Source organism: Nematolebias whitei, chromosome 15, assembly GCF_014905685.2.
Source record: "Nematolebias whitei isolate Nwh7 chromosome 15, NemWhi1, whole genome shotgun sequence".
NCBI classification, from domain to species: domain Eukaryota; kingdom Metazoa; phylum Chordata; class Actinopteri; order Cyprinodontiformes; family Rivulidae; genus Nematolebias; species Nematolebias whitei.
The window spans coordinates 42,819,395-42,831,265 of NC_056512.1; the positions used below are offsets into that span (position 1 = coordinate 42,819,395).

Sequence of the window (11,871 nt, forward strand, 5' to 3'; positions counted from 1 at the left end):
AGAGACAGACTGAAGGTGAGAGACAGACTGAAGGTGAGAGACAGACTACTGGTGAGATACAGACTGCAGGTGAGAGACAGACTGAAGGTGAGAGACAGACTGAAGGTGAGAGACAGACTACAGGTGAGAGACTGACTGAAGGTGAGAGACAGACTGATGGTGAGACACAGACTGATGGTGAGACACAGACTACAGGTGAGAGACAGACTACAGGTGAGAGACAGACTGAAGGTGGAGGACACCCTGCTAACCAAAGGTGATGACATGTAATAAATTGTTAAATGTCTAAGCTTAAACGTTTGTGTTTCTACTAGGGGTTGAACGACTACATATTTTTTTAAGTCTACTTCAACATGATAAAAGTCGATGTGACGTCATAGAAACTGCAGACACAGCTACCCTGCAGAGGAAACTCATTTCAGCTGCCTGTATCCGTGATCTCATTCTTTCAGTCACTGCCCAGAGTTCATGACCAGAAGTGAGGGTAGGAACGTAGACTGACCGATGAACAGAGAGCTTTGCCTACAGCTCAGCTCCCTCTTCATCACAATGGTCTGGCACAGAGTCCACAATACTGCAGACACTGCACCGATCCATCTGTCAGTCTCACGCTCCATTCTTCCCTCACTCGTGAACAAAACCAAGAGATACTTGAACTCCTCCACTTGAGGCCGAACCTCACCCTCAACCTGAAGAGAGCAAGCCACTCTTTTCCAACTGAGGACCATGACTTCAGATCTGGAGGTGCTGATTCTCATCCCAGCCTCTTCACACTCAACTGTGAACCGCTCCAGTGAGAGCTGAAGATCACGGCACGATGACGCCAACAGGAAGACATCGTCTGCAAAGAGCAGAGATGGAATCCTGAGGCCACCGAACCGGAATCCCTCCATCCCCATGGCTGCACCGAGAAATCGTGTTCATAAAAGTTATGAATAAAATCAGTGATGACGTGCAGCAACTCCCACCCTGAAGGGGTCTGACTTACTGCCGGCAATGTGATCCAAACTCTTGCACCACTTGTATGGTGCTGGTTTTATTTTTATTTTTAAATACATCTGACAACCCCTCAGTTGAAACATTGTAATGACATAAAAGTAAACTACATAAAGTTGTTAAAACCCCGTCTTCCTTCAGAATAATGTTGGTCTTGATACTTTTACTAAGAGTATAGTATACTGTGTACTTTTACTAAGGTCATGTACACAGTACACTTCTCTTTACATTCAAACTTTAAGAAGTCACCTCTGTGCAGGATAAAGCTCTCAGATGTGTCGTATTGGGTGGGAGGGGATGCTTGAGTGACCTTTAAGTGTAGAAAAAACTTCAATCACTGTATTTTTCTGCTTTAATCCCTTCTTTAAATAAGCTGTGAGTTTCTGTCTTCTAAAGTCTGATATCGAGGAAGAGGATGAGGAAGTTCCACTCGAGCAGCCCCTGAAAGAGTCTGCCACTCACAAGATGGCTGACTGAGAACATTTATATATAGTAAACTTTGTATATATTGTGATAATACTTTTTAAATTACATTTTCTGTGAGATTTGTTGCCTTCTGCGCAGATAAATATTTTGGTGGGCTTCTGTTATTGTAGAGCAGCCGACTTGGGACCAGAAAGGTGTAGTTCGACTCCCAGACATTCCCACATGTCGTGGTGTCACTGAGCAAGATCCCCAACTGCTCCCCGGGCGCTCGCATAGCTTCCCACAAATTCACCTGGAGTATCTCAGGTGTGATGGGTTAAATAAGAGAACTGATTTCACCATTGTGTGGAAACATAAACAATAACACATAGCACTTTATAGTTTTATTCAGTAATTAGTGTTCCCACTTCATTTTTGTAAAACTATTCTTTTAGCTTGCATAATTCATAAATAGTCATAATTTAGTCATAGTTAGATTTTGTTGTGATTACCATTAGACATCAACTCTCGTGTAAATCATAAAATCGATCTAACATGTTTGATTAGTTTATGATGTTAAATGCAGCTTACACACTCTCACTGGTACATTTTCATATTTAAATCACTTCCTGGTCTGGTTCCTTCATACATCTCCTCCTACATGTCTCTGCGTGAGTGCAGTCACAGCGTGCGCTCTCAGGACATTATTACCTGCAGTGTTCCCTCAGTGAGGACTGAACTTGGCCAAAGGGTCTTCTCCCACTCTGCTCCTGTTTCCTGGAATATCTTACAAAAAGAGCTGAAGCTCTCCACCTTGACCTCTCTAAGGGACTTTAAACATCTGTTCATGGCAAAAACCAGCGCAGACGTTCCTGTTTTTATTTTTTTATATCACTTTATTTCATTTACTTTTCATGTTATATGTTTTTTTATGATTGTCCACTGTTGTTATCTGTGTTCTTTGTTCAAATCAGGGCTCTCCTGTTAATGAGTCCTCGAGGCTCAGTGAGACTAACCTGTATAAATAAAGGTTGAATTGAAAAAAAAAAGAATCGTGCAGCTTTGGCATCTAGAAGATGAGGCCTCTTCACTCGTTTCATTTGGGCGCTCCCAGAACAAGTTTTGTTTTGTCTTTAAATTCATCTCATCGTTCTGTCCAATACAACCAGGTCAATGAAACAATCACATAATTATATTGTTTAATTTGTCTTATTGGAAGTATTTATTTTATTTTATTATATTTGTATGGATACAAAACCACTAATAGACTGAACTCCACTTACAAACAGCAACACAAGACGTACTAGTTAGTGCAAATTAGTTCTGCTTGAACTACAATAATTGGAAAGTTACTGTGACATGTGACAAAACGGAGCAGAGGAAGCGAGAATGTACTGGAAACTACGGTTTTTCATTGAACGTGACGAAAAATAATTAAAATCATTCCAAGTATTAAAGGCATTTTATTTTATTTTTATAATAGGGTTTCAATGCTTATGCATTGTCAGCCTATTGTATAAAAATTAAAGTCGTCTCTTTTTATTAACCTGTTGGAAATAAAAATCTGTATCTCATCGAGTGAGGGACTCAAGTGTGGTTACCACGGTGACCATAATTTACCACTGGCAGCAGCTTTGATTTAGTTTTCTTTAAACTTAGGGTATTTTTTTCTTTTGATTAAAATGTAGACATTTTTCTTTGATTAGGTTGTTACCAAGTTAGACTGTAAATGTGAGCAGCAGCTGCATTGGCACCTCTCAGAATTACTTCAGTAATTTTAAACCACTGTTTCTCATCTTCGCTGAACATTAATTGTTGCATTAATAAAACACTTAAACTTAATATTATAAGATGTTTCTTAATTTGAGTCATACTTCTTTTGGTTTGTGTTGACTATGCTTTTATAAATACCATTTAGTGTGTATTTTAATTAGGGAACATGCCACTTTGTTTAATTTTACCAGCTTTTTGTGTGTGTGTTTTTTTTATTAATCTTTTAGCAACTGTGGTTAATTATAATATATAATGTAAGAGCTGCTATTTGGTCAATTCTCTAAAAACTAGACTAAAGCAATATATTACTGATTCTACATTTCCCAAACCCTAGTTTCACTTTAAATCATTGTTCATAAATGCAGGCTAAATTTAAGGCTTGAACTGAGAGCATCCATTTTACCCTGGAGTGAAAACCAGTATGTCAATTTAAAATCCTGATAAACTTTTTAACAAAATGCAATCAAACAGCAAACATACTTAATTACATTTCCTGTGAGAGACGCCCCTCTTTTGGTTGTCTACTACTTTAACTCATTTGAGTAGTAACTGTCCAAAACATGACTATGAGTCAAGCCGGCATCAGCTTCAGATCCTAATATGTTTTTTGTACCTTAATTTTTTCAATTCAGGTAATTTATATAGCGCCAAATCACAACAAAGTTGTCTCAGGGCTCTTTACAGAAACATTTACATGAAAGCCAATTAGTAAAGTTCTCTATCTAAGGAATCCAGCAGACAAGTTGAATCTTGGCTTCGTTGCAGTCTCCCATCCTGAGCAAGCACAGTGGAGACAGTGGAAAGAAAAAACTCCCTTTTTAAAAGGAAGAAACCTCCAGCAGAACCGGGCTCAGGACAAGCGGCCATCTGGTTTGACCGGCTGGTTTGAGAGGACAGGAAGGAGAGACAGACGGACACAGAATGGCAGGTCTAGGTATAGGTCCAGGTGTACCTGAAAGACAAAAAAAAAAAAAAATGCATGTTAAGGATAGAAATAATAATTACAAATGTTGAGCAGAGTAAGTAAAGACAGTAGCACAGTGAAAATTGTGGTCAGTTTGTCCTCCAGCAGTCTAAGCCTATAGCAGCATAACTAAGGGACAACTCAGGAAACCCAAGCCGACCCTAACTATAGGATTTAGCAAAAAGGAAAGTCTTAAGCCTAGTTTTAAAACTGGACAATGTGTCAGCCTCACGGACAGAGATTGGAAGTTGGTTCCACAAGAGAGGAGCCTGAGAACCGAAAGATCTGCCTCCCATTCTGTTTTTGTAAACTCTAGGAACCACACGTAAACCTGCAGCCTGAGAGCGAAGTGCTCTGTTAGGAAAATATGAAACAATAAGATTTATAATATAAGATGGAGCTAGGTTGTTGAGAGCTTTGTAGGTTAAAAGTAAGATTTTGAATTATTTTCTGGATTTGCCAGGGAACCAATGGAGAGAAGCTAAAACTGGAGAGATATGAGCTCTCCCACTAACTCCAGTTAAGAGTTATCCTTAATGTGACTGAATACCAGGTACTTGTGCATCGAGTACATCTGCGTAATACTTTGGGACAGATGGTGTGCACAGATCCTGTGTTTGCAGTTGCTTGTAAATGAATCCTATCGCCACTGAATGAGACATAAAATATGTAAGAGTCGTCAGTCGGGACATGATATTTTTAGGGACAGAATGGACACTGCCTAATGACTAACCTCACATGTGAAGATGCTGAATTACAATATATATGTTCACTGAGTTCTTTGTCACAGAGGAGCTGACATCAATCAACCCTCAAACGCTGCTGTTTGTTTTTAACAAATAAAATACACAGAAAAACACGTTTAATTATCGCCCACCATGAGTAATTTTAGAAGTAATCGCTGGATGCACGTCTATAAATGATTAACTTTTGAAGTTAACTCATTTCAAGGTAGTTGCTGCAGATATAGGCGGCTGTGGCTGAGTGCTTAGCGTTGTCATCCTCCAATGCGAGATTTGGGGGTTCGAATCCACCAGCAGTCACATGCTGAAGTGTCCCTGGGCAAGACACTGAACCCACCATTGCCTCCGATATGTGTCTCTTCAGTGTATGAATGGGTAAATGAGGGCACAGATCGTGTTGTAAAGTGCTTTGAGTATCTTGATCAGATAGAAAGGTGCTATATAAATACAAATATTTAATGCAAGAAGGAATAACTCAGTCAGTTGTACAGGTAATGAGCAGAGTTTGACATGGTAGTAGCTGAGAGTCATTTATAACATTCTCTGAGTGTGGACTCATATCAACCAATCAATCAACCTTTATTTATACAGGTAATTCCCATTGAGCCTCGAGGACTCATTTACAAGAGAGACCTGATTTCAACAAAGAAAGATGACAACAATGGACAACAGCAACAACAATAAACAGTTATAAAAAAGCATACTACAGTTTTGTTTTGTTTTTTTAACAAATATGATGGCTAAAAGGAAAAGGTAACAAAACAAAAAACAGCTAGATTCCAAGACAAATGTAGAAAACTAACAACAGGAACATGTCAGCATTGGACCCTGCCAGGAGTCCAACAGATTCTTAAAGACACTTAGAGAGGTCAAGGTCGAGAGCTTCAAATCTTTTTGTAAGATATTCCAGGAAACAGGAGCGGAATAGGAGAAGGCCCTTTTGCCTAGTTCAGTCCTCATTGAGGGAACACTGCAGGTAATAATGTCCTGAGAGCGCACGCTGTAGCTGCACTCACGCAGAGACATGTAGGAGGAGATCGCTTGAGATTGTGCACAATCTTCTGTTCAATACATCAAAGTTCGTGCACAATAATCCTGGTAAAAAATCCAACGTTAAATCAGGTCCGCTGGACAGTTTCTTTTTTTTTTTTTTTTTTTTTTTTGTTGAAACGTTTCGTCCTTAAATCTGAGGCGCCACAACAAACCGAGTCCCACGAGCAGCACATTCACATAGTGGGTCAACCAGTTTGATGGTGATAAGATGGTTTCTGGAGTCCGCCCTCTCGCCATTCGACTCCTCTGAGGCATCCATGACCGCAGGGGCAACCATCTTATCACCATCCAACTGGTTGGTCCACTATGTGAGCGTGCTTCTTGTGGGACTGAGTTTGTTGTGGCTCCTCGGACTGATGAAGTCCTTTGGATGAAGGACGAAAAGTTTCAACAAAAAATAAACCATCCAGAGGACCTTCTGTTCAATGTCTGACCCCAACAGCTGCAACTCTATTTCTCAACATTAGATGGTCTTTATCTAAAACTGGCATGAAAGACGGTGGGTGACATGCATTTCTTCAACGCTTTAACTTCTTCAAAGGACATTTAATAGATTTATAATTTGTTCTCTGGAGACTCATGACAGTCTCAACTTGAACCTGCCCTTACAATCACCTTGTGATGTCGTGATTTACATACAAAGAGAACAGATGTATGTCCTCTCAGAGAACAGGAGTCCTGATAACTGTGCAAACAGATTTATGTCACCTAAATGTGAGCAACACTTGCCCACACACACACACACACACACACACACACACACACACACACACTGTGCAGTGATGTTTTCTCAGAAGCTCAACAAAGCCTGTTTGATCCATTCATCTGTTCCTTAATATAACAGCACCCATGCCGTCTCCACCGCTGACGTTTGATTGATGAGTGCATCTAGGTGGTGAGGGGGGGCCTGTTGTGAATTTGTATGTGCACGTTGTCGATTTGTGAGGCGGGTCGTGCTGAGAGACTCCGTGGCTGCGGAGCACCTCAGAGTGTCAGGCTGATCAGCAGACGAGGAAAAGTCTTGATTGAATGTTTGCGTTCACCTCTGAATGTGAAGCACTATTGATTTCTACAAGCACTGTTTATTCTTTGTCCATAAATATTGTGTGTGCACGTGTCTCTCTCTCTGTGTGTGTGTGTGTGTGTGTGTGTGTGTTATAGTGCTCTAAAAACGGATAAAGGCCTTTTCATCTTGTGGACTCGGCACCGAGCCTTCCTCCCTACCTGTGTTTGATGTCACAACAAATGGGATGTTTTGAGTGTGTGTGTTATCGCACAAACAATCTTAAAAGCTTGAAGCTTTGAGATGAAAGTCTTAAAAATTATTGCAAAAAAACTATTTCCGGCATGAAATTCGAGTTTTGACTCTCAGCATCTGCTGAGCATCAACAGCTTGTTTTTTCAGCTCCCTTGTTCTAAATGACCTGCGTTAGTCAAAAGGTCACGTTTCTGTAATTGGCCTTCTTCTTGCTTGCAGACGACACGGCGTTCGAAGCAGGTGTGCGGGTGCAGATCCACAGCCAGGCGGAGCCTCCGTTTGTCCACGAACTGGGCTTCGGCGTGGCCCCTGGCTTCCAGACCTTTGTGGCCACACAGGAGCAGAGGGTAAGCATTCCTGACTTTCACCGTTACTCGTCAGTGGTTTTTCTTTCCCACCTCTAATCCACACGCCCCACTTATCCCTCAGAGGTAATGTGATGAATCACCTGCCACACCAGGCGTGATGTGATTCTGTGCATCCAGGAGGGTGGGTGGTCTATCGGTGGCTCCATTAGAGTCTCCAGACCCCAAGGTGGCTTTTGTGGTCTCCTGGTGTTTGTTGACAGTCGAATGATGAGCTTGTCCCTCCTGCTGCTGCCTTTGACCTTTCAGTTACAGAAGCTCTCGACACAATCTGAGCTCTACTCAATCATCTAACAGGGCCAGTGTTAAAGGCTGCGGGGCTCACAGGTGTATGCAGCCCACGGTCTCCAATGAACATTGGCTTTTCTCTGTCGCCGTTCTTCTTTCACTTCTCTTTTTAAGTCAAGTTGAACAAGCTCCACTTATGGTGTTTCTGCCAAGACTTTCCATCGTGTCTTATTTGAGCCTCATAAGAACGGTGTCTCACGTTCAGTGTTTGTTTCCATCTCCATCCTTGTTTCTGTCTTCAAACGTGATTTTATGAATGAACTGTTTTATTTCCTCTTCCTTTGGCAAACACCGGCTGTTGCTTTACATTATGATAGTCACAAAGCATTTGTTTTTCCTGCTCTAAGGAAGTGAAAGTAGGCTTCAAACTCACCGGTGATTATTTAGGTTTATTTAGGTGTTGACCAATGGATCAGTTGGCTAAGAGATTAGTTGGTTTTTTTACCATTTGTCATATAAATGACACTGACCTGAGCTTACCAAGACAATTAAAAACTCAGGCATCATTGTGGGCAACACAGAATTGTTCCACTTGATACTCAGCCCTGCTCTTATTTGCCTCCTATTAACAACAGGGAAATGTTTTAAAGAGAAAATATAGAACTTTATACGTTTAACAGCATTCCTATCAGTTCTTGCACAAATAAGAATATGAAACAATATCATTGGACTCCAGAAATTGTCACTAAATTACAAGCAGTCACTTTACTAATTTATTTATTATAATTTCTTAATAAAGAAGTTTTAATTTATTTGAATTGAACTGAATTGAATTTACTCTTTTAATCAGTATTAAACTTTGATGTATGTGCCATAATGGACATAAATCACCCATCAGCTGTTCTGATTTCTAATGATCAACCACTGAAAACCCCAATCATCTGACCGCTAGTTTTACTGTATGACAATAAATTGGTCCTGACCCAGGATTGTTTCTCGTCACCAGAATAAAACCCGACTTTCTACTCTGAACATCTTCAGCTGCCTAAAGCCAAACTTTGTCCACTGATTAGTTGCTGACCTGCTCTTTAGGTTAGCTTGCAGACAATAAAAATAAACTGGAATGCCCAATGAGAAGTGAAGAAATTTGTTCTTGCTGACATATCTTCAAGACAAAAATGATGTTTTCTTCTTGTAGGAGCCTGCCTGTTCTGAACACAAGGCTTGGGCAGAACTTTATTTCTCCCCAGGGTTTGCATCAACTGTTGTGTGACCGGCTATAAATGGGAAGTAGGGGTGGTTAATGCGACCACGCTGTTCAGTGAGCTTAGAGTTGCATTTGGGCCCAAAAAGTCTGATTCGGCCCCAGCCCGCAGTCATAATTTCCGAACCCGACGAATTAACAGTAATTACAGGTCCGAACCCAAAAAAACCCCACCATTTTTAATTAGTTATTAACGGTCGGGGACGTGCCGCTGAATAAAAGCGGCAAAAGATTCTGAGCTGCAGGTGTTTGTCATTTCATGGCCATAAAAAAGCATTTAAACCCTGTGTCTGACGCCATTAGTCTAAATTACTGAGACATGTGGACAGCTCTGACAGGATTGAGGGATCTCACTTGTTTGGGTCATCGGCCGCGCGCGTCAGCTGAGTGCAGCAGCTGAATGAACGTCCATTTGGGCGATGGATCGCTGCCTGGCAGTACAGTCCCATCTGAAGCTTAACTGAACTTTTTACCTCGTTCAAGGCCGGTCAGCTCGTGGTGAAATGGATGTATGGCAGACCATGTTATCATATAATTGGATTGTGGCTGATCCTGGCCTAATTAAAAGCCAGAGACTGACCTGGCCCGCCCATTAATCACAATATAACGACCTGGCCCGGCCTTAATCCGGGTCGGTCCAGGTCGGGTTTTGGGTTGAAACAACAGAAAGAAACCTAAAGTACTGGAAGAAAGTGGAGAGAGCACAGTTGTGCCCTTTTAGACTGAAAAACACAGAAATGTGCACATAAAAGGGGAAATTATCTGGGGATGAACATAAATTTACAAAAATAAATTTTCAATAAATAAGTTTAAATAAGCAATCCATGCAGCATGGATTGTTTATTAAAAATATTACAGTTGTTAAATGTGTGATCAGTGTTGTGATTGCAGTGGAGAAGTGGGCGTGGCAGAGAGCGGATATCATGACACGCTGCAGGAGAGAGCTTCTCCCTGCACCTGTGAGCTGCACACAGGTGCAGCAGGTGCTAAATCATTGAAAAAAAAAAAAAAAGTAAAATAAACAATCCAAGCCGCTCACCCATCAATCTGCTAACTGTGTGTCATGTCCGATCTTACTTTGAAAATCCACGAAAGTCGAACCGCTAAGTAGCGAGGGACTGTACGTTCAACTTCTCCAGCTTAATAATCAGATGCTTTTCACTAGAGCCCAACCAATATATCATTGGAGCTGGTATATTAGGCCGATATTGATGTTTGGGGGCATATCTGTATCTGTGATAATTGTCCCATTGTGCATTGATCTAAGAACAAGCTGTGTCCTTACTGGCAAAAGGTGTAATTGTACAATGTATCCAGCAGAGGGCGCATGCAGACTACTTTCAAGTCATCATGGCCGTTCACGTTAAGTTTAACTTTCAACACAGCCAAGCGGGTAGCAGTACTATGTAGCATATTTTGCTGAACAGAGCATGGTAAATTTATTTTAGCTGATCTCTAAACTAAAAAATAATAATAATAATTAACCGTAATAAATTATTTTCAAACTTCCAACCCGCTTGACATTTTCTGTTCCGCACCCTGAGATGACTTGACCCTATATAAATAAACTTAATTGAATTAGCCAGTGGTTAATTTGAGCCGGATCCCGCCAGAACAAGATCTGGGAACTCTCTCATTTCGACCTGTTCTGTTCCGGCCACTCTTTGTTTGGATCTGGCAGCTCCGCCCCTAAAAGTTCAAAGTCACTGCGCATTTTTATTTTGATTATTTATTAAAAAATACAACGAGAGGAGACGTTGCCCTCAGCCCCGCGGACCCAATCTGTGGATATTCCAGCCGCACGCTCCTTCGAGGAGCACGAGAGGAGCCTCTAGGAGGGCGGGGGTGGGGGGTGGGGGGTGAGGACGGGTCAGATAGTCACATTTATGCACAGAGATGCTGCTCAGAGTCCTTCTCTCCAAATATCGTCCCTCCTCAGCAGGGCTGCGCACTGAAAAACACCCCCTCTCAGACCCCCGAAACAGAAACGATCCTTTATTCAACAGAATAAATAAATTCCCTGTGGACAGTGCACGTTACGCACAGAAACATCTCCAATCTCTACCCAGCGCGCGCACACGTCAGCAGGTGTCTGAACTCCTGCTACATTTCAGACATAATAAATAAAAAAAAGTTTACTGTAAAAAAATAAATTTAAAATACAAAGATTGTAAAAGTATCTACAAATGTAGGTAAATGTGGATGTATAACAACCCGTTAAAATACACCAAAATGCAGGAAATAGCATCTCTGTTATTCAACATTTTCTGTGAGAACCCATAGAAACCAATCCCCCCCACCACCACCACCACCACCACTATCACCACCGACCCCCACCTGCCCGCTGTTTGGCATCAATCAGTTTACAAATTAAGCCCTGCTGCCTTCGGTGTTAAAGACTGGAACTCCACACAAACTGAGAAAGCTCCTTAAATGAGAAGCCAAGCATCTTCAAAAGCCAAGAAAAGAAGTCTCATAGGTTTTTTATATATATATATATATTTTAGCGACTATCTCACTGGGATGTGACGGCTGTGCTGCGGGGGCACAAATGTCCGCCATAATTATTTTGTGCTTGTAATCAGTTTTGTAACCTTGTAAAATGTGTTTCAACATACAAGTATGAATGACTGGATTTTTCTTCCTCACAGCTGATTGGTCAGTGTCATGTCAGTCAAAAAATTAACAATCCAATCAGAGAACAGATGTTAGGCTGTCGTGGTGAGGCGCTTTACTGAGCCGTGAGGCTGGGATAAAATTACTTTATGGTTTGTCCATCCATCATCTTTACCCACTTCTTCCTTTACAAGTCACGGGGGTCA

At 41.3% G+C, this 11,871-nt stretch overlaps 1 protein-coding gene across 1 annotated transcript in view; it reads left to right on the top strand.

The window, feature by feature from the left end:
- Window positions 1-11,871, top strand: part of asic2 (acid-sensing (proton-gated) ion channel 2) — a 183,439-nt gene that overhangs the window by 147,021 nt on the left and 24,547 nt on the right. Inside the window, exon 3 of the mRNA XM_037689234.1 lies at window positions 7,412-7,539. Coding sequence (XP_037545162.1) covers window positions 7,412-7,539 — 128 coding nt within the window. The remainder of the gene's footprint in view (window positions 1-7,411; window positions 7,540-11,871) is intronic.